Consider the following 27,948-nt stretch of genomic DNA (forward strand, 5'->3'; position numbering starts at 1 on the left):
CCTTGACACATCATGCTGAAGAATAACTGGTACAATTCGTATCCGGGTCTGGTACCAACACTGTTGGTTGAAGCTCAGTTCCACATCACATTCTGCTTACTGCATACCTCACCAGTTTCGTTAGCAGGAAAGCTGCAAACAGAACCTCCATGTAAATTTCTGAGCCACCAGTTTGAAAGCACTGGCCACAGAGTTCTTGATCATTGGTTAGAATCATGCTTCTCTTTGTAAGCATGTCAGTGCCACAGCAGTACCTCTTTGCTTCTAGCATTCCCCTACCAACTACATTTCAGAAGGCTGTTGTCTTCTTCTTCAAGAAGCATATGCTCTGTTTCCTCCTGAATGAGGCCTGGAAATAGACTAGAGGAGCACAGAGTTTAACTCTCTTTCCAGGTGTGTATGACTCTTAGTCTCCAATATTTGTAACACTGTATACCATACCAAGCCTACCCAAACCTGTGCTTTACCAACATGGTTAGACTGCCTTAAATATCTCCTTCTTACAACCATTACATACGCAGGCTGTTTGCCCAAAATCACATTCTTCAAACATATCTTCAACATGTGATTTCCATGTGTGTGTTCACACATGGGTACAAATTCTTGAAATTAGGTCATTTTTGTGCACTTTTAAAGTGCCTGGAGCATCAAGAAAATCAACACTGGATACCTTTGTAATGTAACTCTCAAATGTCAGTGCTAATGCAAAAGTTCCTAAAGTTGTCTAGTACAAAAAAAAAAACAACAAAACCAACAACAACAAAAAAACACCACAAAAACCAAAAACCACAAAACATATGATAATAGTTTTGTTCACAAGAAAATTCATGAAAAATTTGCTCTTGATCTGCCAAAGTCAGTATGAAAGCCTGCAGCAGTAAAGACCTGAAAATATTCCCATGCTTCAGTGTTTGGTAGTTAATTTGGCAGTTTCACAATTTCAGTACAACTACATGTTGAACAAGAAGGACCTGTAACACAATCAACCTGTCCCTGTGTTGAAAACTACGTTTATTTAGGCAGAAAGTAGTTTGTTTCACAGTATTTCTGACAAACAGTAAACAATATAAACCTCCTTAGATAACGGTTTGTGATAGCATCTTATTCATGTGGCTGCTGTAACAGGAGAATTTGGCAAGAATCTTATAGATGGCAGAAAACACTCAAGGTCAGAACCCTCTGACAAATGGAGTTTCAGTGATCACAGTATAACCATCAGTCAGAAGCTGGAAATGAGACAGTGAATGACACTAGCCTGACATTTAATACCTACTACAAAAATGACAAATTATGTCACACAATGACTTAGAGAATACTAAGCATTCCACTCAACAACAAAACCTCGAGAAAGAAAAACTGTCTCCCTGTCCCTAACTCCCCAACGGATTTACTCACCCTCAGGGTCCATATTTGCATAACACATCCATTTTTTTACCCATCTCGTCTAGCACCCGGCACTGACACAATTTAAAGCGTTATCATCTTTTGCCCTAAAACTCACCCTACAGAAACAAGGCTCACAAAAAAAGACTAAGAGACACCAGCACATTCCAGACAGCAGGTGTCCAATCTAAAGGAAGGTACCAACAATACTTATTTAGAATTCCACTCTTCAAAGATCATAATCACATCCCAGGGAAGGGTGGGGGGGAGAGAAGCACAGGAAGGCTTTCATAGTGGTGTAACAATTAACATCCTGGGAAACAAGATCACCATCAAGAGATACAATGCTCAAGATTTACCTGATGCAGGTAAATCTGAAATCACATCTGTTAACAGTCAGGACTTTGCCCATATCAGTATGACACATGGTCAGGTACCTTTACAACCATTAAAATTACACCAGTAATTACCATAAAACTATCAGGAATATGTAATTTGAATTATTCTATTGAGAAAGATGTGTTTGCTAAAACACATTTTGACTGCTTGTTGATCTACAACCCTCTATTTCTCTACCAAAAGCATCATTCTTAATTTCACTTTCAACTCAAATAGTTTTGAAAAATCTAACAAGCTGAAATAGAAATTTAATCTTTGTCACTTGCCCCAGAAAAGAAAAACCTCTTGCCTTCAACTTAAGTCTAAAGCCAGTTTCTATTTAACCCATATGTGGCAGACAGTCAGGAAATGCAGTTACACTCCTGTACCAACACCATAGCAAAATCTGCCAGACCTTGTTGAAAAGGGAAGCTGATTCGCATTTGGATGTAAAAACTGAAACACCCACCCCCATGTTTCATTCAACTTTATACTCAAAAGCATCAGAAAGTAACTGGTGCCCACAAAGTCTGTCCTGCAATCACTTAAGCAAGAAAAGGATGTTCAAGCTATCCACCCAGGAGAGAGCCATTACAAGCATCAGGAGGTCCAGGACCTGTTGCCCCGACACAGTGGGTGACCAGTCATCGAGCTCTCCTCACATCTCCTGGGCACTCTCTCAGCTGGCAACCACATACAGAATTTACAGGTTACAGATAAGGATAAGCCTTTGCATACCCTTTGATAATAAACAGCGATGACTATCTCTGTCCGGCACCACCTCCAGGATTCACCAGCATTTGCTCACGATGCTCTGCCTCCAAAGGGGATCTAGTGAAACCGAACGCGAACATGCTGGGATCTGGATGACAAGCAGCTAATCCAGGCATTTTGAAAGACAAGTCATTCCAACTGTTGCCCTTGGTGCCTTCACATCTAGATGCTTCTGCTCATGACCATTTAGCCCTCCTACTGCAATTCCCCAGAGGTGTACCGAGGAAAAGATGCATGGCTGCTGCAGCACCACAGCAGAGGAAAAAGAAGTGAGAGCAAAAGGGCAGCACCTTTTTTTCTCCCCAGCCAAGTCTCTACATAAACCATCCAAAAGAATGTATGAAATTATGGCTTAAAAGCTTTTTCACTGCTCATTACTGCTGGCACAACACGTATGGCATTTTTTGGACTAACGATACTACACATTTTATTGAAAGATGAGGATTCTCACACTCCAGCAGATCATCCATATGAGTCTCAAATATTTTTAGTGCTGTTACAAATGTAGACTTGGCAGGCGTTCTCACAGACGTTAAGAAGAGAAAACCTGGAAGACAACCTCAGCTCTTCATCCAGTTCACCTGAACAAGAGCATTAGACAGCCATGGAAAACACACTAACAAAAACATCTCTTCAAAATAACTTATTCTAACAATTAACAAAAACAACTTATTCTAACTCTAAACAAATCAAGGAACCACCTCTGAAGATGAAAGATCTCTCAGAGAGTTAACAGCAAAGTAAAATAAATTTATCACATCAGGAGTGTTCTCCTCTAGAAAAGTCGGTGGATATTTAAATGCATTTCAGTAAGGTTTGTACAGATGGAGAGCTAGGAAAGCAAGTACTGCCCACAGCTAAAAGGTCTCACAACGTTCTCATTATCCACACAGGCATTTTCAGTTCAAAGATACAAAAGAACAAGAAATTAATTAGTAACATAGGCCAGATTTTTCCCAGAAATTGATGTACTCTTCCTGGCAACATGCAGCTGAGCCAAAGACAAAACTGATACTCTGGCACTGAAATCCTTACTACTCCCCGCCTCCGTACAAGTAAATAGGAGTTTCCTCTCTGCTCACTTGCAATCACTGCCATCAACCTGTAAAAATTCCCTTAGGTGCTCTTGCTGATGAGGATACTACTGCATTTGCCATGTTTGCCAGAAAGGTTTGTCATTTGTCCTGGAGAGCTTTCAGCCGAGTACCAAGCCCACAGTCAACAGGAACATAATTATCAAATACACAACAGTCTTTTTCAAGTTAATTGCCTTGATCACATAGCATTAGCAACTAAATAGACCTAAATGCATGGAAGCTGCAGCATCACTGAAGTTATCACGCCCCAAGACCAACTTGATTTCTTGTAAATAAGGGTTATTACAAAGCACTCCACAGTACTCACAGCCGAGAACTGTTAGTGACATCTATTTGTTTTGGTTGTTTTGGGCTGCTCTTCTTACATTACACACAGTATTCCTTCAGAAAGCACCTTCCAAAGAGAAAAATCCTGATCTCTGAACAAAGGGTTGTTTCTTTCCTCCTGGCCTGCCTTTCATTACTATTTCCAGTGAGTCATAAAAGAAATATCCAGTGAGGCAAAGATGGTGGTACTTCACCACTATGCTTTCTGTATTTCTCTCCACCCACTTCTCAGAAAAATACAGTTCTGAACGTGCATTCCAAGCCACTTCCACTCCAGACAGCCACTCCCTGCCAACTGCATGAGGTCATACAAAACAGTACAGGATTTGTAAATTACTATCTCCAGTTCAAAAAGGAGCTGATAAAAGCCCAAATAAAGTGGTAAGAACTGAGTAGAAGTTAGTCCAACTTCCAATTAGTGATAATAAAATATTATTTATGAATACTCCTGGATTACAATCTATCACGGCACTTGCATTATATCTGAGAAGCAGAAAACAAACAAAAAAAACCCACCGCAAAACAATACATATGAAAAACTAATCCAAACAACCAACCCAAAACCAGTACCTGACCAAATCTGCAAGTAGAAACACCAATGAAGGATATTACAGTAAAATACCCTGACTTCTGGATAAGGACCGCAAAACTCAGGTCTCAGGCTGCTTCTATTTGAGATAAATACACCCCTACCCTACCGTGAGCATGAGCTGCCAACGGAACAGAGTATATTCTTACAGTTTTATCTGCACTGCAACAGCTATTTTATTAGACTACTGTGATTTGGAGACAGGGAAAAAAAAAAAAAAAAAAAGCAATCCAAAGAAACAAACAAAAAAGAATGTGAAAAAGAAAACTTCAAGAATTAAATAATACTTATTAACAAAGCAAATTTTCTTCAAGAATGAGGCATCTGGTCCACACATAGTAGAGGAATCACTCTATTCACAATCTTCATTTTAACTCCAAATTTCATTTCAGTCTTTCACAATCCTGAACAACTTAGTTACACTCCGTTTCCCTTTCTCCAACTAGCAAGAACTAATTCCTGTTTCACAAGACTGTTGCACATTATTAACTGAAATAAAAAACTACTAAATAACAATAGAACAGTGACTGAAAAAAACCCAACCAAATAACATGCTTGAATATCATTAATTAAGTACAAATTATTCCTCTGATAATGCTTCTGATGTATGTTCATTAGCAGACGGATCTGCAAATAGCTGTAAATTGAGTACAGAAGTACCCAAAGTTACTGCACGTGGGCTGTCACATCCGGCAGTTCAGAAATTCAAACTTTTCTAAACTTTTTATTTCAGTACGAAATTATGTGCTAGCTAATTTTTATTTTACTTTCTTCTAATATTTAAAAAAACCCCACTTTGCTTCTATATTCCCTATGTGTTGCTCAGTTAAAGGGACAGCAAGCCTCTGACAATGCTGATGCAATGCAAATCAGTGTGTTGTTAATCACATTACTTTAGGTGTCTTTATGTTGTAGAAAAAAAAATAATAGGAAGTACAGTGTTTGAATGCAATATTATACTGTAATAATATAATGTGATTATGGGGAAGAGGAGAGGAGTCAGCAAGCATTGTTCTTCAGCTGCCTCCCACCCTGCCTTGGCTATCATCAACTTTATGATGTTTTATATTTATTTATGTTCACCTTTTCAGCTTCTGTGCGTGACACGGAGTACACCAGCTACCTTCCTCTGCTCTTAGGTCCTCCTCTTCCTGTTAGAAATATAACTACCAATCTGACATTCTCTCACTATGAAGAAAGGCTATTAGCCCTCTCACAGCTCAGAGGGACTGTAATCAATAGCACAAGCAAAATGCCACAGTATCTAATTCAGATGCTAGGCTCAAGTTACATTACTGGCAAAGTCAAATATAGAAAATCTCATATCGAGGGCATTCATTTCAAACACACTGATCTCTTACAGCTCTTACTTGTTTCTACTAAATAAACTCCTTACCAACAAAGCAGCCGAGAGCCCTCTTCTAGACTGTACTAGTGGTAATAAAACTCAAAGGGCAATTTAAAAAATAACTTCTCAGGAAGGAAAAAAATCCTGGAAGCAGACAGTGAACTCAAGCCTTTGCTCTCCTTCACATATCTTAATTATTAAACTCAGAAGTCTGCTCCCCTCCTGGTCATTTAATCTTTAACTCTTATGTTAAGTGATTCAGCCTTAACTATAGGAATAAGGAACTCCCACTCACATATACATGAATAGTTTGTATGCCACTAAGCAAATGTGGGTTACAGGTTGGATAAGGGTTGAGGTTCTCCAAGCAGACCTTCCACTTGAAAAATAAGTGCTCCAACTGCCAAGGTGGATACAAGGAAGGCTGCACACCACTACTTGCATTTTGAGCAACACAGGTGTTGCTTCATAATTTACAGAACATACTGGCAACCACTAGGCATTATTTGAAACATCTCAAGGCTCACCCAGAGACAAATGTGAAAACTGCTGTTTTTCTGACAAGGTGTGACAAAAATCAAATGCCCAGCTGCTCAATCTCATCCACATCAAGACACAAAGAAGCAGAGACAAGATCACTAAGAACTTCAGAGTCAAAGCTGATTTATTTAGAGTAAATTTACAATTAAGCAAGAGCTTGATGAAAATATTAAAGCCATTACTGTGGAACATATCTTTGCCTGAGGTTTGTTTTTTGTTTTTTTGGTTTTTTTTTTTTTTGCAGATCTGGGCATGGAATTCAAGAGAGAATCAGCACCTCCTCAAGCATTTACTCAAAGGTTGATGACAGGAAGAGTCCACAAGTGAAGGATCTGGGGCTCTTTCAAGCTTGGACAGTTACTACAGTACAACTCATCTCTGCCTGTTTGCCCAGCATTTGCTGCTAAAGACTTTGGATTCAAAGGGAGTTATTTTGAAGCATGGTCAGATCTTACTAGTTCAAACTTCATTCAAGTCCATATGGAAGGAAAATTATTACCTTCTAGTAACTAAGCACTCTGTGTGAACTTACAGGAGTGATAATTCTCATAAAGCACTTAAAGGACTACAGCATAAACTAAGTGCTCCCCACACCTTCAAAAATATACTATACGTTCTTGGTAATATTAAAGTCCTGGAATTAAATCCTTTATATTCTGCCAGCAGTGAACTTTTACAAACTCAATACTTCCTCCCCAGTAAAGTCACTGCAGCTGAACGTGTCTGCCTTGCTAAGAAAGAATTGCACAGATTTATACAAAATTCACCATGCAGCCAAGAAAAATTTTCTGGCTCATAACCCCTATCATCTTTTGAAGAACAAAGGGAGACTTAAGTGTTTAATAAGCCATGACAAAACACACTCTCGGCTATGTCGAATATGTATTTATGTATGTCACATTCCTACTCTTCACATAGGGCATATAGGATCTAATCTTTGCAAAATATTTTTTAAAATATCAACAATAGGACTTCATGCATCCATTTTTGATAACGGTCCTTTTTCCTTCATAGTATCTACTGTGTGCTGATCACACTTTCAATTAATTGTCTGAATGAACATATACAGTATGTTTATATGCTTATTGAACGTGGAGATTACACACAGTCTGGAAGACAAAATTAAGATAAAAGTTATTTCAATATTTTAAACAAAAATCAGGAAAAATCTACTTCAGCAGGATCAAGTGAAGGGTAACACACTTGGGAAAACACAATAGACCATATAAACACCATATAAACACAAGACAAGAAACAGATTTCAGCAGCACAAGGTGACAACTCAGCAAAACTCTACTACAACATCATGAAAAAGCAGATAGCATGCAATAATGTATGATCCTATCAAATCTATTGGGGTATACAAAATAATCGGTGCACTCTTTTTAAGTATGCCCACTAACACTCTGTTGAAAAAGTTTTCTCTCTTTTGGCAGTGGACTTCCAGAAAGACACTGAGCACCTGAAGAGAAGTCTGAGCAACCCAGGATAAAGTACTACAGATCTATTAAATAGATGGATGCATGGAAAAATATGCAAGAATTGAGTTCTCAGTGTGCAAGGGATATACACTGCTACAATTTAAATTTGTAAAATGTTTCAGTTAAAAGGAAGGGAATAACTGTTTTTCATGTGCACTGCTAAGCCAGGAGGCAATATTGCACCAGACATATACAAGTTACACAACAGGGAGTGATGCCTTTTCTTGGGTTTAGAATTAAGAGTTAGACATGGTTAAGGGATAAAGAGCTTTTTATCTTGGTATCTAATAAGAGTTTTTATGGTGCAATAATTCACTAAGGTGGAATATACCGAATGTACACACACAGTAGATCACATATACAATTTTGAATTTAGAATATAGAATTTGTTAATTAGTATATTTAACATTGATGCTCCAGTGAAGCTTAAATGAACAGTGTGACATTTTCTTATCTTAAAGTATTTTTCCCCAGATGGGCTTAATTTTAATTTACAGGATATGTTTTAGAGGAGGTATTGGATTTTCAAGATAGCGTAAGGTTTTTTTGGCCTCCCAACCGCGAGGCCTTTAGGATATTTGGTCTTCTGGCTTAATAGAATACCAGGACTCTGCTAGGATACTAGACTTGAAGGATTTCAAGTATGCATGGTAAGGGTATTGAGGATATATAAGAGGTATATAAAAAGAAAAGGTAAAAAATCATCATGGCATCGGGAGAATCCATCCAGTGCTAGGAACAAGGGAGCAATACAGCTACAGAGTCCTTGCTATTAAGTCTTTGAGAACATTAGATGCACATATAAGAAGTCGGTTGGTTTTTTCAGGGAGGAAGGGAGTTTCTTTGGTATTTTTAGTTGCTTGCTTTTTCTAGTGAAACTATATAGCCACTGAGAAACTGAGACAAGAGGTAAGATGCATCCAAATTATTTCCCATACCAAAGGTCGTGTCTTTTTTTTAAAGCACCAGCAGCTGAAAAATCAATTATTCTCACCTCTTTGCTTCCTCCAGATGACAAAGGTATTCATAGGCTACATTCTGGCGTCGCCTTTCATCCATTTCCTCTGCTGTTAACCTCTCATTATCCAAGACAGCTGAAAATAAACAAAACACGGCCCTCAGATGGTTGAAGATCAAATGTAACGGAACAGGCACATTAAAAAAATCAGATCCAACCTCTCCCACAGAAATTCATCACAGTGGTTTTTTTATTCAGAAAACTAAGGATTTGATGTTGTTCTTTGCTAGCAATAGAAGACGCCCCATTTCCTTATCCTTGTCACATAAATCTGCCAGTTTCCTTCTTCCTTATTTCTTAATTTGAGTGCATCCCTTGTACAATTTCTTAGAAACAATCCTTTATTTTCTTATTTTCTTCTAGCTTTCCCTTTGTCTTCTTCAAAAGCACATCAATGACCACTAGTCCCCTCACCTATCCTCTGATTTTGATAGCAAAAGATTAAGGAAGGACACAAATACATATTCACATTATATAATCCCTTCTGTATCTTTATAGTCCACCTTTAAAACAAGGTAGAAATGATAATACACACTCCCTATATGGGAGTTCATATAGGGCTTCCCTACACAGAGCGGAATCATTCAGATTTACAACCTGCATGCCATCTTCGGACCAAGCTGAAGACCTACATAGGGGTAATATGCCTAAATCTTCCAGATTCTGTGCTTTCAAAGCCTCAGTGAAAAAGTCTCCTCTTCCCATACTTACAGCTAAGTACATCTCATGTCAAAAAAGGAAGAAAAACCCACAGCTTTTTTAGGTTTTATGGACCAATTTGACAAATAGAAAATGTCTCATACTGTTATTAGGCAAAGGTTAACTTATATCTAAAATGCCACCAACAACCATCTACTGTGCACTTGTGATACCCCAGCAGGAACACTGCATCTAGGTCTGGCATCCTCAGCACAAAAACTGTTAGAGCAAGTCCAGAGAAGAGCAACAAAGATAGAACACCTCTCTCACAAAAGCAGGCTGAGACAGCTGGGGTTGTTCAGCCTGCAGAAGAGAAGGCTCCAAGGATACTTCATTGTAGTCTTTCAGTACTTAAAAGGGAGCTTATAACAAGAAGAGGGAGATACTGATGGGACAAGGGGGAACAGTTTTAAACTAGAAGTGGAGAGATTCAGACCAGTTGATAGGGAGAAATTCTTTAACCAAGAAGATAGTGAGGCACTGGAACGGGTTGCCCAGAGAAGCTGTGGCGGCCCCATGCCTGGAAGTGTTAAAGGCCAGGTCGCACCGACTGCCGCTTACAACATCGCCCCTTCACAGCACCACCTTTTCTCCGCCGTTGATCATTTCTGACGCGGTATCGTAGCACAGGCGAGCCCGCGCGTCGGACACCAAGACCCAAAGCCTCCCTGTCCACAGCAAGTCTATGACAAGGCAGTGAAGGTGGCCGATGGGAGCGGTGTTTCGCCCGGCAGATCGGGTGCGGTCGCCAAAATCGGCGGGAAGGCGGAAGGCAGGGCCGCCCCCGCCCCGCCCGCGGCGGACATCTTGGGCGAGGCGCGGGACCCGCCCGCGGTAGACGACGGCGGTACAGCCGTAGGACGTCTCGTCGCTGCCCATCCACCGTCTTCTCCCAGCACTCATCTCCAGCACTCAGGAGGACCGTCGAGCTTCGACGAACTCCCGCGCAGCACGGCGCCCGCCTCGCGGCTCACCGCGGCCCGAGAGGAGAGCCGGCGAGGCGCACTGCGCCCCCGGACCAGTCCCGGAGCCCGGACCCCGCGGTTCCCCCCATGCCTGCGGCGGCCCAGCCTCCCCTCCCACCGCTGGACCCTGTAAGGCACGGGCAGCTGGTGCTGGGAGTCGCTTAGCGGCCACGCGGATTCCCGAACCCCCAGGGCCCCAGTACTCACAGCCATAGTGGGGCCGGGACACGGCCAGCCCGTCCACGTCCTCCGCCGCCATGGCGCTGCGCTGGGTCGGCGCTGGCGGGAGCTGGGCGCGGCTGTTCCTCTTCCTGCCGCACCGGGTGTGGCGGGGGAGGAGTCGCCCCTCCGCGCTCTCCCCGCCCTGGCTGCGCCCTGGACGCCCCCGCAACCTTCGGCCGCCGCTGGAGAGAAATGAGGAGTTGCGCAGCCCCCCTCCGGCAGGACCCAGGCCCCAACCTAGCTCGGCCCGTCCCGTAGACCTGAAGGAGCCGTTTTGGCCGCCCTGTCTCTCCCCGGCGTCCCTCCCCCTCACAGGGCCAGCGCCCTGGCCCTGAATCTTCCCGTTAACCTCATTCGTAACACACCCAGCTAAGCTCTGATGTAAACTCTGGAGCATATTGTGCGGAACACAGCCCAGCTCAACGTGGTCATGACTCACATCTTACCCTCGCAGCCCAGCCATGCTAGCCCCACTGTGTGCAGTGCAACCTCATCAGCTCAGCCTCCGCAGCCCGGCTGCCTCCCACGTGCTGCTTTGCCTTGGACCTCTTGTCCTGCCAGGTTTCCCATCTGCATTGCCCTTCACAGTAGCAAAGCCTGCCCTTGCTGGATGCAGCCATGTCCTTCCATCTCAACAGCTCTGCTGACCAAAGCGGGGTAACTCAACTGTCAGCCTGAAGTTGAAGCAGGGTGCCCCAAAACAATAGCAACATCCAGCAGTGCTGCCACAGGAGAATCATGCCCTGAAAGCTTCCTTCCCCTCAGTACATACTACTGTTGGCTTTGCCTATTTCTTGTTCAAGGGTCAGAGCACGACAATGCCAGCCACCACGTGTCCATTTTAATTCGTCCCATGAATTTCACTGCCAGGACATAAATTTACTACCTAAGCACAAATTAAGTAATTTGGAAGACCAATAGCCCCTGTTAGGAAAAGCATCACCAGCAGGTAGGGGGGTCAATCATTCTCATCCTCCCAGCAGTGGATTCAGTTTCAGCTTCCCCAATACAAGGAAGACATGGACATAATGGAACAAGTATGATGAAATTGATTAAGGGCTTGGAGCATCTGACACATGAGGAGAGCATGAGAGAACATGCCAAGAAGCAGTGGGCAATGGACTGAAAAACATAAAAGTCCCACTTCAACAAAATAAGAAATATTTGTATTCTGAAGGTTCTGAAGGATTAACACTAGATCAAGTTATCTGAAGAAGTTGTGGAGTCTCTGCCCTTGGAGATAGTTCAAGCCTAATTAGGCATGGTCCTTGACAAACCCACTTGAATTTGCCTGGCATTGAGGAAACAAGGTTGGACTAGAGACTTCCAGAGATCACTTCCAAATTCAGTGAATTTGAAGCCCATCAGAAAGCATATTTACTTGCAACATGCACTAGGACAAGAAGATACAGTCTTAAGCTGTGCCAGGAAAGGTATACGTTGGACATTAAGAAGAATTTCTTCACAGGAGGGCTGATTAGATACTGGAATGGGTTGCCCAGGAGAGTGGTGGAGACATCATCCCTGCAAGTGTTTGGATGTCGCACCTAGTGCTTTGGTCTAGTTGACAAGGTTGGTGTTCAGTCATTGGCTGGACTCAACAGTCTTAGAGAACTTAATTGATTAAAGGAAGACATAATTGAATGATTACAGAAATAACTACATTGGGGAATGCCAAACATAAATTACAAAATGAAAGGTCTTACAATGCAGTTAAGGTTCTAATTGTTAACATTTGCATTACTTCACATGTGGCCACTTGGAAGTTACACAATGAGAAGACGTTTAGAATAATGTTTCTATGAAGACTGTGGAGTGCAGAACTCATTTTGTTCCACCTAAAAATCTCATAACATTTTTTGCACAGTGCCATAACCCTTCGTCAAAAACATCTCATTCTGAAAAGAAAAATAAAACACAATTATTGCTTATCATTGAAAAACCTGTTTGAACCTCTTCAAGGTTATCTATAACAGCTTCCCTGATTTAAGATTTCTGGTGTTTGTTATTGACTCTGCAAAATGTTTTTGTTAGGAGTCATGTATCTATGTGTCTAATTTATTGTCTTTCCTGTTTCTTGTCTTTTTTTTTCCCTTAATGTTGAATGAGCACTAGTCAGACGGTCTTGCAAATATTATAGAAATACCTATTTTTCTCTCGTTTCAAAATTTGAGCAATCGATTCTGGAAAAAAAATTCTTTTAAGTTTTTGGCCTTAATGACTAATCACTAGGCTTCCTAGAGAAAATGAGCACCAAAATCCTTTAAACAAACTACTATTATTTGTTCTTTTGTATGGGTTTCCAGACCAACTGTATACTGTGATATTTATGTCAAGGATGCATAACAAATGTCTAGCCAAACTCTCAGTCTTTATTATGACACTAGAAATTTTGTCCATAGAAAGAGGATAGTTTTATTATACTCATACATTATAAACAATAATGTCAGGGCACCCGAGTTGTGCATAAAGCTCTATAGCTATAGATAGTACATGCCCATATTCTTCCTACATTTCAGACCTTATTGTGGCAAGCTGAACCAAATACACATTAGATGACCCTTAACACTAAGCACTAATTTCTTCTAAATGAAAAAGAGTAAAAATGCACATAAACACTGTGAAAAATAGGGGGGAAATGAAAAAGAGGCTGCTAAAAACCACTTTATTAAATAACATAGTTTTCGAGCTAGACAGTTTTTAAAAGACTACCCGTATTATGACAGGAAGTGGAGGAAAGCAATATATAATAAATGAAGAAAGGTAAAACTGGGATTGATAAAACGCTGACAGATAACACGAGAAACCGATAAAGAAACCTACTGAGGCATACCGAAACCAAGTCTACCTAGAAGCCTGTGCATTTGCGGTTGTCCTGGATGGGACCTCCCGAACGGACTCTTGCCATCACAGCCACCCACGTTCCTGCACCGTCCTCCTCCTGCCGCGAGCCAAGGCCAACGCGCCTCTCGAGCGGTCGGGACGTGAGCGGGGGCCACGGCCCCCCTCAGGCCGCGCTCCGCCAGGCCACTCCCGCGGCCTCTTCCGGCGTGCCCGCCTTCGCGCGGCCCGGGCCGCCGGCCGTGCCCCTCCTCCTCCCCCGTCTCCTCTGCGCCCCCCGCGTTCCTCCCGGCGGGCCCCGCGTTCCTCCCGGCGGGCCCCGCGTTCCTCCCGGCGGGCCCCGCGTTCCTCCCGGCGGGCCCCGCGTTCCTCCCGGCCGGCCCCGCGGTCCTCCGGGCGGGCCCCGCGTCCCTCCGGGCGGGCCCCGCGTTCCTCCCGGCGGGCCCCGCGTTCCTCCCGGCAGCCCCCGCGGCCCCGTGCGGCAGGATGATCCACGAGCTGCTGCTGGCGCTGAGCGGGTACCCGGGGGCGGCCTTCACCTGGAGCAAGCGGGGCGGCCTCCAGGTGCGGCAGGACTCCGGACAAAACCCACCCCGAACAAAGCCCACCCCACCCCGGTCCCCGCCCCGTCTGGTCCCCGCCTCCGCCCTGTGCGGTCCGTCCGTCCATCCGTCACCGCTGTTTCGCCTTCTAGGTGTCTCAGGAGCTGCCGTTTCTGCACCCCAGCGAGACCAGCGTCCTGAATCGGCTTTGCCGCCTGGGCACAGACTACATTCGCTTCGCCGAGTTCGTGGAGCAGTACACAGGACACGTACAGCAGCAGGTGGGGCAGCCGGCCCGTGGTATTTCCCGGGAATAGCGCGGCAGATAGCAGTAAGACCAAGCTGCCCAGGACACAGGAGTGGCCCGTGGCCCACACACGCGCTCGCGCTAGCACCGAGCAGAGCTCCAGAAAGCTCTCTGCGATGCATGTAAGGGAGGGTAGAGAGCAGTGAAGGATGCATCAAATGTAAAATCTTATTCTTGGGGAAGTCTTGTAATAAATTCTGACTACAGCAGACTGCCCAGGGTTTGTGAGCTCAGCAGGATGCTCATGACTATCTCCTCCTGACTTGCGAAGAGCCTTGATATCCAAGAGGCATGCTTAAGTGAAAAGAAGCACTGGTACCAGTGGCTCCCAGCACTTGCATAGGTCCACGAAAGAGCTCAGTGTAAATCTGCTTAAGTGATTCTCACTATGATAATGTTGTATTTGTTTTTCTGGTCACTTTATGGTGAGCTAAGGTGCATTTCGGCATGTTCAGAGCACTGACTACTGCTGTGACACTGCACGGATATTACATTACTATTCAGACTTGCACTAGGACGCTGATGCAGATTTTATTGTTTGGTTTCAGGATCATCATCCGTCTCAGCAAAACCAGAGTGGATTGCATGGCATTTATTTGAGAGCCTTCTGCACAGGTCTTGATTCAGTGCTGCAACCTTATCGACAGGCACTACTTGACCTAGAACAAGAGGTAAAGGAGAGAGATACAGAACAAGAGGCTGTAGTGCTGCTTACAGATTGTGGAAATTTGTCATTTCTACAATAAACATGCTAGTAATAGCTTCTAAGATGAAACAAGGTATTTTCCTTTCCATGTTAGGGATGCTTTCCAAATTATTCCTGTGAGATGCCATTGTAAATTACTTTTCACCCTGTTAAGTATTGTCCCCTCTTCCTTCAGTTCAGTAAGGGCTCCAACTTTGTCAGAGCCCAGTGCTGTCTCAAACTATTGGGGCTTCTGTTCTCAGTTTTAGAGGTTTTGATTAATCTGTGCTAGACAAGTAGTTGTCATATCTTGGGTAGTGCCATCATCCAGTGGTTGTGATAATTAATCTTTATTAATTGCTTTATCTTTGTAGTTTCTGGCTGACCCACATCTTTCCATCTCTCATGTTAATTACTCCTTGGACCAGGTATGTCATGTTATTAAAGAGGTAGTGTTCTTTGCTTGCTCTTATTCATCGATGAGTCTAATAAGAAAGGGGGCGGGATAAGCAAGGCTTACTTCATCATGTCATGCCATTTCTATCTAATGCCTCTACATCTGTAGTCCCTTCATCATGCTCAGATGATCACCTGCACTTCAACACAAGGCTAAGGTCCTCCACCTTGACCCTCACACATTCCTCACTGGCTGTGTTTAGCCTGAACTACTGCTGGATCATAGTTACTTTGTGCATTTTGGTCCAGTGGAGGGAAGACATACTTCCTAGAGATTTGCATGTCATGTTTCTCATTTGTGGGGAAAGACAGAAAATGGTTTCATTAAATGATTGTGTTCAGCTGGTGTCCAGTTACTCAGGTATAGTTTCTTTCTCTCTTCCTTACATAACAACTTAAATCAATATTTCACTTCTTGTTCTGCAGTTTCAGTTACTCTTTCCCTCTGTGATGGTCATGGTGGAACAGATCAAAACTCAGAAGGTACAGTAAAAATGCAGATAGTTTCTCTGAACAGGTTTCCTCTTTAACTGATACAGTCATTTCTGCCTCCATCCCAGACTTCTAATACTAGAAAATAATGTAGTTTCAGTAATGAATGACCTATTCCAAGTTCTACTGTAAGTTTTGAGAGACTGTTTTACAAATTCATTTACACTGTATTTGACTTTCTCCCTTAGCCCATCATCTTTGGTGTCTTGAATTTTATAGGACAGGATGCTGGTGGTTGGAATTTTTTATTTTCTGAGTCTGTTTTCTCAGACTGTTGCCCGAGATAAAAAAGGCAGAGGGTAATGTTTTCAGAATCCAGAGACACTTATATTTTTTTAAGGGAAAGTATTGAGAGAAGCTTGAGTGTAGAGCCACACATAGAAGGCCTTTTTCATTACTACACGGAGCCTGTTACACCTTCCTTCCTGTAAGACTTGTTCAGTTTGTGAAGGCATTTTTTTCTTAGCTGAAAGTGTAATGTTTAAATGCATAAAAAGGTCAGTACAGATTCAAATAACAGATGTAGTCTAACCTTTTCTTTCTGTAGATTCATGGATGCCAGATATTGGAGACAGTCCACAAACATAGCTGTGGGGGGTTGCCTCCTGTTCGCAGTGCTCTTGAAAAGTATGTAGATACAGTAAAACTACTGCTTCTTTCTTCTGGAGTTAGTGACAAAGTGTTTCTTACTTGTTGAAACAGTACATGCAAAACAGCCTTGCATGGTAAAAAGGGAGTAACATGCAAGGGAAAACTGTCACCCTCCCCATTATTTATCTAAAGCAGGCTTGTGGTGGGAATTAAGGGTTTCTCCATACTTTGGGTTAAGGGCTCATAAAACTTCAGACCGAATTTTTTTTTTCTTCTTTGAAGTCTACGTGAATTGTTTTGCATATGGTAGACCTGTTACTGATATTTGATCCTTCAAAATCATGAATGTGACTGTGTGAGTGTTGTGATGTTTGTATGTCATTGTGGAGAAAGTAAAACTACTTAAAATGTCATTTGAGTAGAAACAGCACCCATTGCAGATTTATACCTCTGGCATACTAGCAGATTTCCATGGAGCAGCCACATGTCCAGAGGAGATGTTTGCTTAGTTTTGCACCTTCTGGTTCTGTCCACCTTCCTCTGTTTACAAAAAAAAAAAATAAAAAATAAAAAAATAAAAAAAAATATATAAAATATAAAATAATACATTAGCCATACTGCCTGGCTGACCAACTGGACCTTCTGGAATGACATCCAATGAGATTTTGATTATTGTGTGCAAAGGCCTGACTGACTGTTTCTCTTGACCTCAGGATTCTGGCTGTGTGCCACGGAGTCATGTATAAACAGCTCTCTGCCTGGATGCTGCATGGATTGCTACTAGACCAACATGAAGAGTTCTTTATCAAACAGGGCCCCTCTTCTGGAAATGTCCTTAGCCAACCTGAAGAAGATGACGATGACTTAGGAATTGGGGGACTTACAGGAAAACAACTACGAGAACTGCAGGACCTGGTAAGATCCATGAGTCGTAACTTGGCTTCTTTTGTCTCTAGGGAACTAAAGAAGTGTATTGTATTCTGCTTCAATGTGAGCTATACTAGACTATACATACACTGAAACCTACTAAGATAGTTAATTGAAGTAATACTGTAATAGGTTGCTGCTAGGCATAAGGGACAGAGACCTATTGTTTGGCACAGTTGGATAACCCCAGGGCAAAAAGCCATATGGATGAAATCTGTGTATATGCTGATGTCAAGTAATGGGAACTTCTGCATGCCCACTGTTCTTGACTGACTGTTTTCTCATTTCTTATGGTCAACAGTGTGATCTGTTTAACATAGACATTGCTGGTAGTGTGAGCAATTGCAAGGAACAGGGTGGGGAAATTGGCTGTTGACTTGATTTGCACACTTTCTATGGGCTGCTGGGTCAGGTGCCTTTCTTGCACAACCATTAGTTGTGCAAATGTTGCCTAACAGGTTAATGCAACTGACATTACTGATACAAAATGTGTTATGTGAGAGTCAAGGGACTGCTAAGCAAGGGAGCAACCTGCCAGCACACTGGTGAAATGTGGTAGCTCTTCCTGTAGATGCTATACCATTAGAGTTCCCTTTTGCAAAGCAGTTTTCTCAGTGGAGTAGTCTTCCACACTGAATATTTGAATAGTGCCTGACTAGAGAACAGTGTGGAACAGCTTCAACTCTAAACTCACCCTCTAGTTTGTGGAAAGAAAACATTCCATAGGCACCTACAGAGTTAGTGTGGTGCATGCAGCTTGGCTGTGACCACACAGAAACTCTGTGTTGCATACTAATTAAGTGCCCTGTGCCAACAGTCTCTACTGAAAACAGACTACACCCAGAGAAAAACAGGAGAAAACTTTTAAAAGGCAGTTAGTGGAAAAATTTGTTATTTCGCTATATTGGATAAAGAAAGTGAATATTGTTGAGTCTTCTGGGTCCATGGTGGAAATTGTAGACTAAGCAACTTCTTTCTTCAGTATTGACTTAACAGTGTTGGCAATTCTTCAGTCAAAGAGTAAAATAAGAACTCTTGAGTTTTAGTGGGATAGACCAATAAAATACTTGGATATTGCCTCATCTAAAAGTATTGCTAGAATCTTAAGAAAATAATTGCCAACCTGTTAATATCAGTATTATACCAATTTGTACTCTTCTATTGAAATGAAGAATTTTGTAGATGGCATTCTCAAAACTTTGTTTGGGCAATTTTTTCTGGATTACGGACCACTGAAACTAATTCTCCAGCAAGAAGAAAGCCAGATGAAATTATCAATATTAAATCTGTGAAGGAAGATCTTGCCTCCATACTTGGGAGCTCCTTATTAAAATTCAGAAAAAAAATGAGTAACTCACTGTATTGTTCTAAAACAGCTTTCACTGGAAGTGAGAAAATTGCCTTATCTTTGCTAGCAAGCCCTTGGATCTTTATCCGATTTTCTCACTAGTGGAGGTGTTTATATTTGGCCTGTATCGCAAGTGTTAAAACATAGGAATGAGTGTAGGGGAGGATTATTTTTGGTAATGCTAGTTAACATTGTTATGGCAGCCAAAAATTGATGTAATGCATTTGCAATAAAACTCCTTTTGCTTATGTAGCATAGTCCTTTAATACAGCTAATTTATCACTGTTCCACAAAGGCTTTGCTTCTTTTTCTCCTTCTGCTCCACTCTGATGTCTAGGGAGATCTGCTAGCATACCAGAAGCATAAGGAAGTTTACTGGCTTACTTAAATGATACAAATCAGTTCTGCTACCTTTGTGCTTACTTCCAATGTTCTTAGATGTCCCCTCACACACACACCCCCCTATATACACCTTTTCTGACTGGTTTTCTGACACTGTTTTGCACTTGATTTCTTTTCTCTGGTGTCTCTGGCAGCGCTTGATTGAGGAGGAGAACATGTTAGCTCCGTCTCTAAAGCAGTTTTCTTTGAGAATAGAAATGCTGCCTTCATACATTCCTGTACGGGTTGCTGAGAAAATCCTCTTTGTGGGAGAATCTGTCCAGATGTTTGAGAATCAGAATGTTAACCTGACCAGAAAAGGTAAGGAATATCCTTCTCACATCCTTTGCTCAGTTATGAGTGACTGACATATAGTTTCCAAAACGCTACATTAATGAATTCCTCAACAGTCAGTGACTACTGGCTGTTATTCTTCAGACTATATGGATAGTTGTGCCAGGACAGAGCAGTAGTCCCAGTGTTCTGCTTCTGACTGGTTCCAAGGGAGAGGTGTAAGAACAGGATGTATAAGTAATACTTTTCAAACATAGTCTCCAAGTTTCCAGCAGCAAGTCACCATGTGATTTGCTCTGGATAAAGCGATTGCAAAGGCCTTGTTTTCTTTTCAGTTTGCATCCCTCTCCCTAAAGGCTGCAGACAGACACAAAGGCACACACATCTTGCTCTAAGTGTATATCTTGCAGAATGGTGTCATGGGATTAATTTACATCCACAAACATGAGCGATTAACTTGCAAGGTGGTCCCAAAGTTGTTGTGAAAGAAAAATTATATGGAGCCCTGAAGACAGCAAGGGAGAGAAAATTCTAGATGATGGTTCACTTTGACAGCTTGAAAAGTTTACATTGGGGGAGGTTTGGGAAATATATTCCTATACCAATGGGAGAGGTATATGGCTGTGGTGGCTATACCTTGAGCATGTCTATGCAAAAGTACTTAAATTACTTGAGTGACATTACAGAGAACAAAGGACCAATTCAGTTGGACTGTTTTCTTGCAGTAGCAGAAGCAAGGGGAAAAGAAATTGGTCTTCTAGCTCAGTTCATTAAAAGAAACGAAGTCCCCAAGTTCAAGCAGTAGGAAAAAATTGAAAGGGGCAGTGGTATGTGGAGACCCAAACCAACTGGTTAATGTGGCAGAAAAGTTTGTGAGTTCTAAGATCTAGCTCTGTCCTAGAAAAAGGGCTCTTAGCAGCAACCATTTATGTAGAAAATACTGGTGGGGATTTTACTGATACCACAGCACTGCCCTGGCAAGCATCTATATCGCAACTGTACTTGCAGTAGAAATCTTATAGCTTGATAGTTGTACTTTGAAGCCTCCTCTTCGTGCTCCTTGCCAGACCTGAGACAGTGCTGCCTGGACAGCCTTTCTGTTCCATTGTGTTGGAAGAGGTCTGCACGTCTCCAAATGGCATCCCTTTTTACTCTCTGAAACTCTTCTCATTGCTGCACAGGCTCCATCCTAAAAAACCAGGAGGACACTTTTGCAGCAGAGCTACATCGACTCAAGCAGCAACCACTTTTTAGTTTGGTGGACTTCGAAACAGTGGTTGACTGGATACGGAGCACTGTTGCTGAGGTGAGCATCCTATGAGGGGTAACTACTATGCAGGCTGAGGAGCTCTTAAGTTTTGTGAAGGACTTGGAAGAAGGGGGCTCATCAGTGCCAGTGATTGAACAAACATGAACAGTGCATCTGTTCTAACTGGTCTCAGAGCTTCATGTAAACCCAACTTCTAATGACAAAAGGATATTAACGAATACTATGGTCTTTTATAAGGGAAAGAAGGGAATTTTTGTATTTTTTTTTTTATTTCACTTGAAGTGACTTCAGAAGTTCTCATTTGCTTTCAGTATAGTAGATAGCATCTCACTGAGCACGTGCTTTGGCAGTTTTTCATCTTTTTTTTTTTCACTTGGGGCGGGGAGGAGAACTTAAGAAAATGGGGAGGTTAGAGAACAAAATTGGGGTAGAACTGATTTCATAGGAGTTTGCACTTTTTTTTGCTCCCAGGTCTTTAGATTTCTTTGGCAGAGTTTTTTGCCAGTACATATCAAGAATTTTAGCTGGTAGCATGGACTGCTACACAGGACTGTCACTGTGTTCTCTTGTACTTTATATAACATTTTGTATAGATGCTCTTTTTGTATGTATTTCAAGTGTTTTAAGACAGCAGCTACTCTTTTCTCTGAATGGGTGAGATAATTCTGAGTGGAGGTTGCTGTTGTTTCATTTGATTGTTGTTTCTTCACTAGCATCTTTGGAAACTGATGGTGGAGGAATCAGATCTACTAGGACAACTGAAGGTAATGCAACTGCTAGTTCATTTTTGCTAAAGCAGCTCTTTCTTCCCTTTCTTCTCTTCTTTCTTTTTATTAAATACTTTATTGCCTTACACTCTGGGCTTACTTCACTAAGGTAAAGCTGTTTTAATTTTCCAATCTCAAGAATGAGCATACCCTGATAGAACTTGTTCAGAGACAGAGTTAGAGGGTTATGTGTATGTGGTTTTGTAGTTTGCATCTTGAAGCAAAGGCAGTGTAGACTTTTTGGTCAGTGAATGAGATTCAGAGCTTTCCAGCTGTTTAGAAACAGCAGTTGTCCAGGTAATAAAAATGTTCAGATAATAAAAATGGACACTTAAAATTTCTGCTCAGTTTTTGGTATGTTAGGTACAAAAAATTTTATCTCCACAGATTATAAAAGACTTTTACCTTTTGGGAAGAGGTGAGCTGTTTCAGGCCTTCATTGACACTGCACAGCACATGTTAAAGACACCACCTACAGCTGTAACTGAACATGGTGAGTGTTGCTTATTTGCTTACTAAACTGTCCTCATTGTGGTACAGCAGGGAAGTGGTAAGCCATGTCCAGCACAGAAGAGTTCTCTACTCTCTACATTATGTCATTAGTTTTGAAACTACAGCACTTGTGAATGAAAATGTCTCACAGAGTGAGTGAAAACAATCTGAGAAACCTTCTGATGGTAGGTACTTGAAACTGGAATTAAAAGAAAAGAGTGTCAATAATGGATCATTGTTGTCTTTTAGGAGCAAGAGTAAGTAATTAATGGGTGAAGAATTGGTACTAGCTGCATCATCTTGTGCTGATATGGGTTCTCTTGTTGTCAGATGTCAACATTGCATTTCAGCAGTCTGCTCATAAGGTGCTGTTAGATGATGACAACCTTCTTCCTCTTCTTCACTTAACCATTGAGTATCATGGAAAGGAACATAAAGGTATCTGCTTGCAATTTTAGAAGTAAATTAAGAGAGGAGTTGATGACCCTGTTTTCCAATTGATTACTTACCCCTCTCTCAAGTTAAATACTAATTTTGTTAACTTTACTGCCCTATGTGATGGCCTAGACTACTTTGGCTCTTCTTAATTCTCCCTTTTCTTTCTTGCCACGGTTGCACTGACTGAGAAGATAAAGTAATTCAGCACCTTACTTGTTTTTAGATATTTCTCAGACTCGTGAAGGGCCTTCCCGGGAATTATCCCCACGTGAAGCCCCCACATCTGGATGGGCAGCTCTGGGCCTTTCTTATAAAGTTCAATGGCCACTGCACATTCTTTTTACTCCTGCTGTTCTTGAGAAGTAAGTACTAGGTATGGTCATTCTATATTCATCTGTATGTTCCCTGATATGAGGCATTCAACTAATGTGTTGGGGTTTTTTCCCTCTCTATGGAGAGAAAGGTAGAGTTATTTCTCCCTGAACATTAAAATCCCTCATTCCACTTACTCATATTGAAAGTACTTGTAATGACAGTAAGACCTGCAAGATGCTGGCAGGTATGCACTGATTTACAAACAGCGCTGCTTTAACAAGCAGTGTTTTCATTGACAGCTCCCCTCCTTACACTGAAACGAACTTCATGTTTTTTACATCAGTAATCAATACAAGGAGAAATCTTACTCTGCAAAGAGGTGCCATGGGGCACCTGGGCCATGACCTGATTGGCCCTAACTATTGGCTGTCACCTCCCGTTTCTTTTTCCAGTCTTGCATAGTTACATTCTCCAGTAACTGCAGCAGAGAAAGATTTTAGTCTTAACCAACTTTGTATTTTTTGATTGTAGGTACAATGTTGTGTTCAAATACCTGCTGAGTGTGCGACGAGTCCAGGCTGAGCTACAGCACTGCTGGGCTCTCCAGATGCAACGCAAACACCTGAAATCTAACAGAACAGATGCCATCAAGTGGCGTCTGAGGGATCACATGGCTTTCCTTGTGGACAATCTTCAGTATTACCTGCAGGTCAGTATTACAGAGAAAGATAAACTGTATCAGTTAATCAGAAACTGGCAGAAATGCACTGAAGACCCATCTCAGCTTTCTGATTCCTTGTACCTTAAGGAAATCAGGATTTTCTTCGCAAGTCTAGAGCTTCCTACAAGTTCCCAGACTCCTGCTACAATTACAAAGCTTTTGGACTTGCGTATCAGTGAAACGGAGAAGTTCTGTAGTAGTTCTCTAATGCTACTAAATGTCTGTGAGAAACCAGCCATGTCTGAAGGATCATCATTACTATACCATCCTGGTTCCTTCTCTGGCCTCTTTAAGTAAACTCTGAGTTAAGTTTTGGGCTTTTTTGTTTGCTTTGTTTTTTAAAGAATTGAGAAGAGGCTGGATTTCCAAATTCTCCACAGTGATCTGGCTGAGCTTTTGTACTGCAGCTTTTGCCCTAAGATTCAAAATATTATCTCCCCGAATAAAATTCGGAAATGACTACAATCAAATACCTTTGTTTATATTCTACCTCTATACCTTTTCATAGTTAAAGAAAATTATAATTTCCCTTTCTACATAGATATTACTTAGGCATCAAAAATTGTTGCATACTGCACATTATGTAATATAATTCCCCATTCGTCAGCCAGAGAGAAGAGGATCCTCAGCCTCTAACGTAAGAGTAGCAATAAGGAAAGTTTCTTATGCAAAACTTATGGCTGGTCTGAATAATTCCCAAATCCTCCAATCACTAATGAAGTTTCTTATATTCATCAGGTAGATGTACTGGAGTCTCAGTTCTCACAGCTTCTGCAGCAGATAAATGCCACAAGAGATTTTGAGAGTATACGATTGGCTCATGATCATTTCCTAAGTAATTTGTTGGCTCAATCTTTCATCCTCCTAAAACCTGTAAGTAGGTCTTGTTTTCACCTTTTTCTACTAAGTCTCCAAGTGCTCTAAAAAACCACACGTTTTTGAAAAGATACGACAAATCACATCTTTTAAAACAGATCAGTGATAATCTCCTGCAGACTACAATTCTAGGAGTAAGGCAGCTATAATCTATAACTGATAATTGAATTAAGAGCATCTAATTTACAGCTGGTGAGTGTGAATGCTGTATTCCTGGCAATTCTAAATCAAGCTTATTTCAGTGTTCAGTTAACCTTAATATCTTGTATTTTATCGCTGTGTTTTTATCACAGGCTATTTTATTAAAGTACTAACGAGCATAGTGATGGGAACTGTATTCCTGAGTGATTCATATTGATATGCTTTAGACTAGGGAAAATTCCCTCTTCTCCTTAAGAGAAAAAAAAATAGTTGAGATGTTCCCAAGTGGACTTAAGGTCTTTCTAATTTTGTTAATTAAAAAAAAACTAAACAAAACAAAAGTACTTTTATAAACAGCATCACAAAAACATTTGCAGAGGTTAGTTTCAGTGAAACACAGTGTCTCTGTGCTCATTTATTTTGTAGAGTAAGGGTGTCAGAATAGTAATTATCCAGTCAGATCAACTGATACAAAAGAAATTCCAAGTTTAGTGAACAGTGAAACCAAAGCCTTGAACCATAGCTCTTATTGGTCTTTATCCTGCTTTCTTAATCCCAAAGCTGCAGTGATGACCTGCTGGTTGGATAGAGAAGCCAGTGTGTAACTCCTGTGCCTCTCTGGATGGTTCATGCCAATTGCTGTTTTCCTAGAAATGTCTGCAAAAGATTGTGGGAGGGGCAGAGGGGGAGATACAGCATAACATTTAAATCCTTTTTCCTTAGAAAACATTTAAAAAAATGCTACATCAGTATCTTCGTTCCTGACTAAAAATACAGTATCAGCAACATCTTTGTTATGAATGCTACAACTTTTCAGGTACCTGCTTTCTCTCTTGTGTTTGAACTCTGTTTCAACTACTAATTTGCTCTTTTTATCTCATGTAGGTTTTCCATTGCTTAAATGAAATTCTGGATCTTTGTCATAGTTTTTGTTCTCTGGTCAGTCAGAATCTGGGCCCATTAGATGAACGGGGAGCTGCACAACTCAGTATTTTGGTGAAGGTGAATCTGTGTTTCTGTGGATATGTTCTCCTCCCATGCAAACATTTGCCTAAGCAGTTATCTTGGCTGTAACAGCTATAGAACAAGAGTGTAAGCCAAGACTTTCTATGTAAGTGCTTGTAATTATTTTAACTAATGAACTCTTTATGAGTTGGAAATTCTCTGTGCACAGAGAGGCAGAATTGGAGCAGATACTGAAATAGAAAGGAGGCAGAGGTTGGTACCTCTACCCCTCCTTTTGGATAACTAACATCTAGGAATTCTTGTGGCTCACAGCTTACCGTATCCTGGACCACAAGCATCACATCTCTTGCAGTGATTCTTTTCTTCAGGCTCTTAAAGGACTGGGTAGTCAGAAACAGAGATGAGATGCTTGCTTTCCTTCTCTTCTGAGAAGGCCCAGAACTGACATCTTCAAATTTATAGGGATTCAGTCGTCAGTCATCGCTTCTCTTCAAGATTCTCTCTAGTGTTCGCAATCATCAGATAAACTCTGACTTAGCTCAACTGCTGCTACGCTTGGATTATAACAAATACTACACCCAGGCTGGAGGAACCTTGGGCAGGTAGGAATATCTTGAGGGTTGCTTGTAGCATTATCTTGAGGTACTTGAAGTATAAAGCCATTTTTTATTGATTGCTTCTAATTATTTTGGCTTACACCAAGTGTTGATAAATAATATGACAGAAAAGTAACAAATCAGCATACAGTAATTTTTGGGCTTCATATGCTTTCTCCCCATTGAGTTTCTTTTGGCAGAAAGTTGAACAAGCTGCTAGTTCATACTGACAAATAAATGCTGGTGTGGGTTGGTAAAGAGAGTTACTTTCAACATGTAGTTAATATTGTACCATTTTCTTCCAGTTTTGGTGTTTAAGCGCTAAAGACCTTTCCTTCAGGCTGTGACTCGTGATGCGTCAAGCACTGGTGCTCTTGGACAGTTGGAGAGTTTACACTCAAATGAATTTTTCTTTGTAGCTGGCTTTTGCCTGGTGAACTACTGTTTCAGAGGGAATTGGCAGGAATTGCCACTTAAGTGAGGCTGCCCAGTGATTACAGAAAGCTATTCCATTTCTTCTGAACTCATTAAAAATATGCTTTCTGCAGCCCTGCATATATTGATAAGTGTTTCCAGGGACAGGCAATCTGAACCTCTTCAGAAAGTGAAAAAAAACCAGAATTATGATGTCTGGACTCTTCAACTGGATTATGTTCCACTTCAAGTTCAAGTATGGAGGAAGTAATCTTGTTTTTGACTATGAAAGAAGTTTTGGCTGTATTCAGAAGTTCTGCTTGTGTAGTAAGCTGATACACAGTACACAATGTCTGCTAATCAAATACCACCAGGAAAATGAAACTGCGGTAGCAATTTTCTATTGAGGTGAAGGGGGAGAGAAGAAGAAATAGATTTTTTAAATCTCTTTTCATTCAGTGCACTAGTCTAGTATATGTGTATAGGTCATGGAGACACTATTGAAATCACATGCTTTCTCTATACAATTTAATACAGTTTATGTGCTAAAATTACACTTGCCAAGACAGGAGCTTTGCCCTAGTTGAGTAGAAAGCAGCCTCTGCGGGCAGAAAAATGGTAAGGAGATGCTTACCTGGGATGTTCACCTGTGCTGTTCTCATTCCAGACTATTTAGAATGCTACTAGTGAGTACGCTGCTGAAGCCAAATAAAAATATCCTGTCATGCAATTATATGGAGTATTGTCAATGTCTGCACCCTGCTGCAAAGGGAGGAGCATGGCATGGCCTTGTCTGTCACTGAAGAGCGGTATCTGGCAGGAACTTCTTGCCCATTACTAAGATTTCCTAGCCTTGCTGTAACAAACAGACCATTTTGATGCAAGTCCATTTGAATGACTGGCAATAGAGACACGCCAGTCCGTCACTGGGGTGTTGTATCAGGTTTCCCAATTTGAATAAAAATGCTGCCAGGAAACCAGCCTCCTGCTGAAAGGGTATTTGCACACAGCTCACACTGAAATTACTTGTCCTTGGGGGGAAAAAGTCATCTCTGCTCACTCAGAAAGACACAGTAACAACAGCCAGCAAGTACAAGACTGGGCACCTTCCACACATTTCAGCTGTTTATGGTAGGACTGTGCCTGATGCAAAGTTTAAAAGTCCTTGACCATGGAAAAAGCTAGAAAGCTTGACAAAGTGTTGAAGTTTGGATGTGAGATTTACAGAGCAACACAGTGAAATGCCTGAGCCATGAAATGATAGAGG

The 27,948-nt window shown here is 41.6% G+C and overlaps 2 protein-coding genes across 4 annotated transcripts in view; one reads left to right on the top strand and one right to left on the bottom strand.

The window, feature by feature from the left end:
* IQGAP1 (IQ motif containing GTPase activating protein 1) overlaps positions 1-10,930 on the bottom strand; it is a 54,177-nt gene extending 43,247 nt beyond the window's left edge. The window contains exons 1-2 of the mRNA XM_005521698.3: positions 10,807-10,930; positions 8,912-9,011 (exon numbers count right to left, since the gene is read on the bottom strand). Of these exons, the coding sequence (XP_005521755.1) occupies positions 8,912-9,011; positions 10,807-10,858 (152 nt within the window). The 5' untranslated portion in view covers positions 10,859-10,930. The remainder of the gene's footprint in view (positions 1-8,911; positions 9,012-10,806) is intronic.
* Positions 10,931-14,014: 3,084 nt separating this feature from the next.
* On the top strand, positions 14,015-27,414 carry TUBGCP4 (tubulin gamma complex component 4). Of its 3 annotated transcripts, XM_014251195.2 has the most exons (18): positions 14,017-14,226; positions 14,357-14,485; positions 15,060-15,182; positions 15,571-15,624; positions 16,079-16,135; positions 16,692-16,771; positions 17,449-17,650; positions 19,547-19,712; positions 20,867-20,991; positions 21,669-21,719; positions 22,110-22,215; positions 22,545-22,652; positions 22,876-23,014; positions 23,499-23,676; positions 24,427-24,561; positions 25,591-25,707; positions 26,134-26,273; positions 26,573-27,414. In XM_014251195.2, the coding sequence occupies exons 1-18, from the start codon at positions 14,149-14,151 to the stop codon at positions 26,583-26,585; spliced, it is 2,001 nt and encodes a 666-aa protein (XP_014106670.1). In that variant the 5' UTR covers positions 14,017-14,148; the 3' UTR covers positions 26,586-27,414. The 3 variants fall into 3 exon arrangements, with proteins under 3 accessions (XP_014106671.1, XP_087919441.1, XP_014106670.1); XM_014251196.2 differs by lacking the exons at positions 26,134-26,273; positions 26,573-27,414 and adding an exon at positions 24,663-24,756 and having other exon boundaries at positions 14,015-14,226; positions 25,591-25,676; XM_088063315.1 differs by lacking the exon at positions 26,573-27,414 and having other exon boundaries at positions 14,016-14,226; positions 26,134-26,277.
* Positions 27,415-27,948: the final 534 nt, after the last annotated feature.

Source organism: Pseudopodoces humilis, chromosome 16, assembly GCF_049639895.1.
Source record: "Pseudopodoces humilis isolate 2021_Gansu_Grassland_sample_001 chromosome 16, ASM4963989v1, whole genome shotgun sequence".
In the NCBI taxonomy this organism is placed as follows: Eukaryota; Metazoa; Chordata; class Aves; order Passeriformes; family Paridae; genus Pseudopodoces; species Pseudopodoces humilis.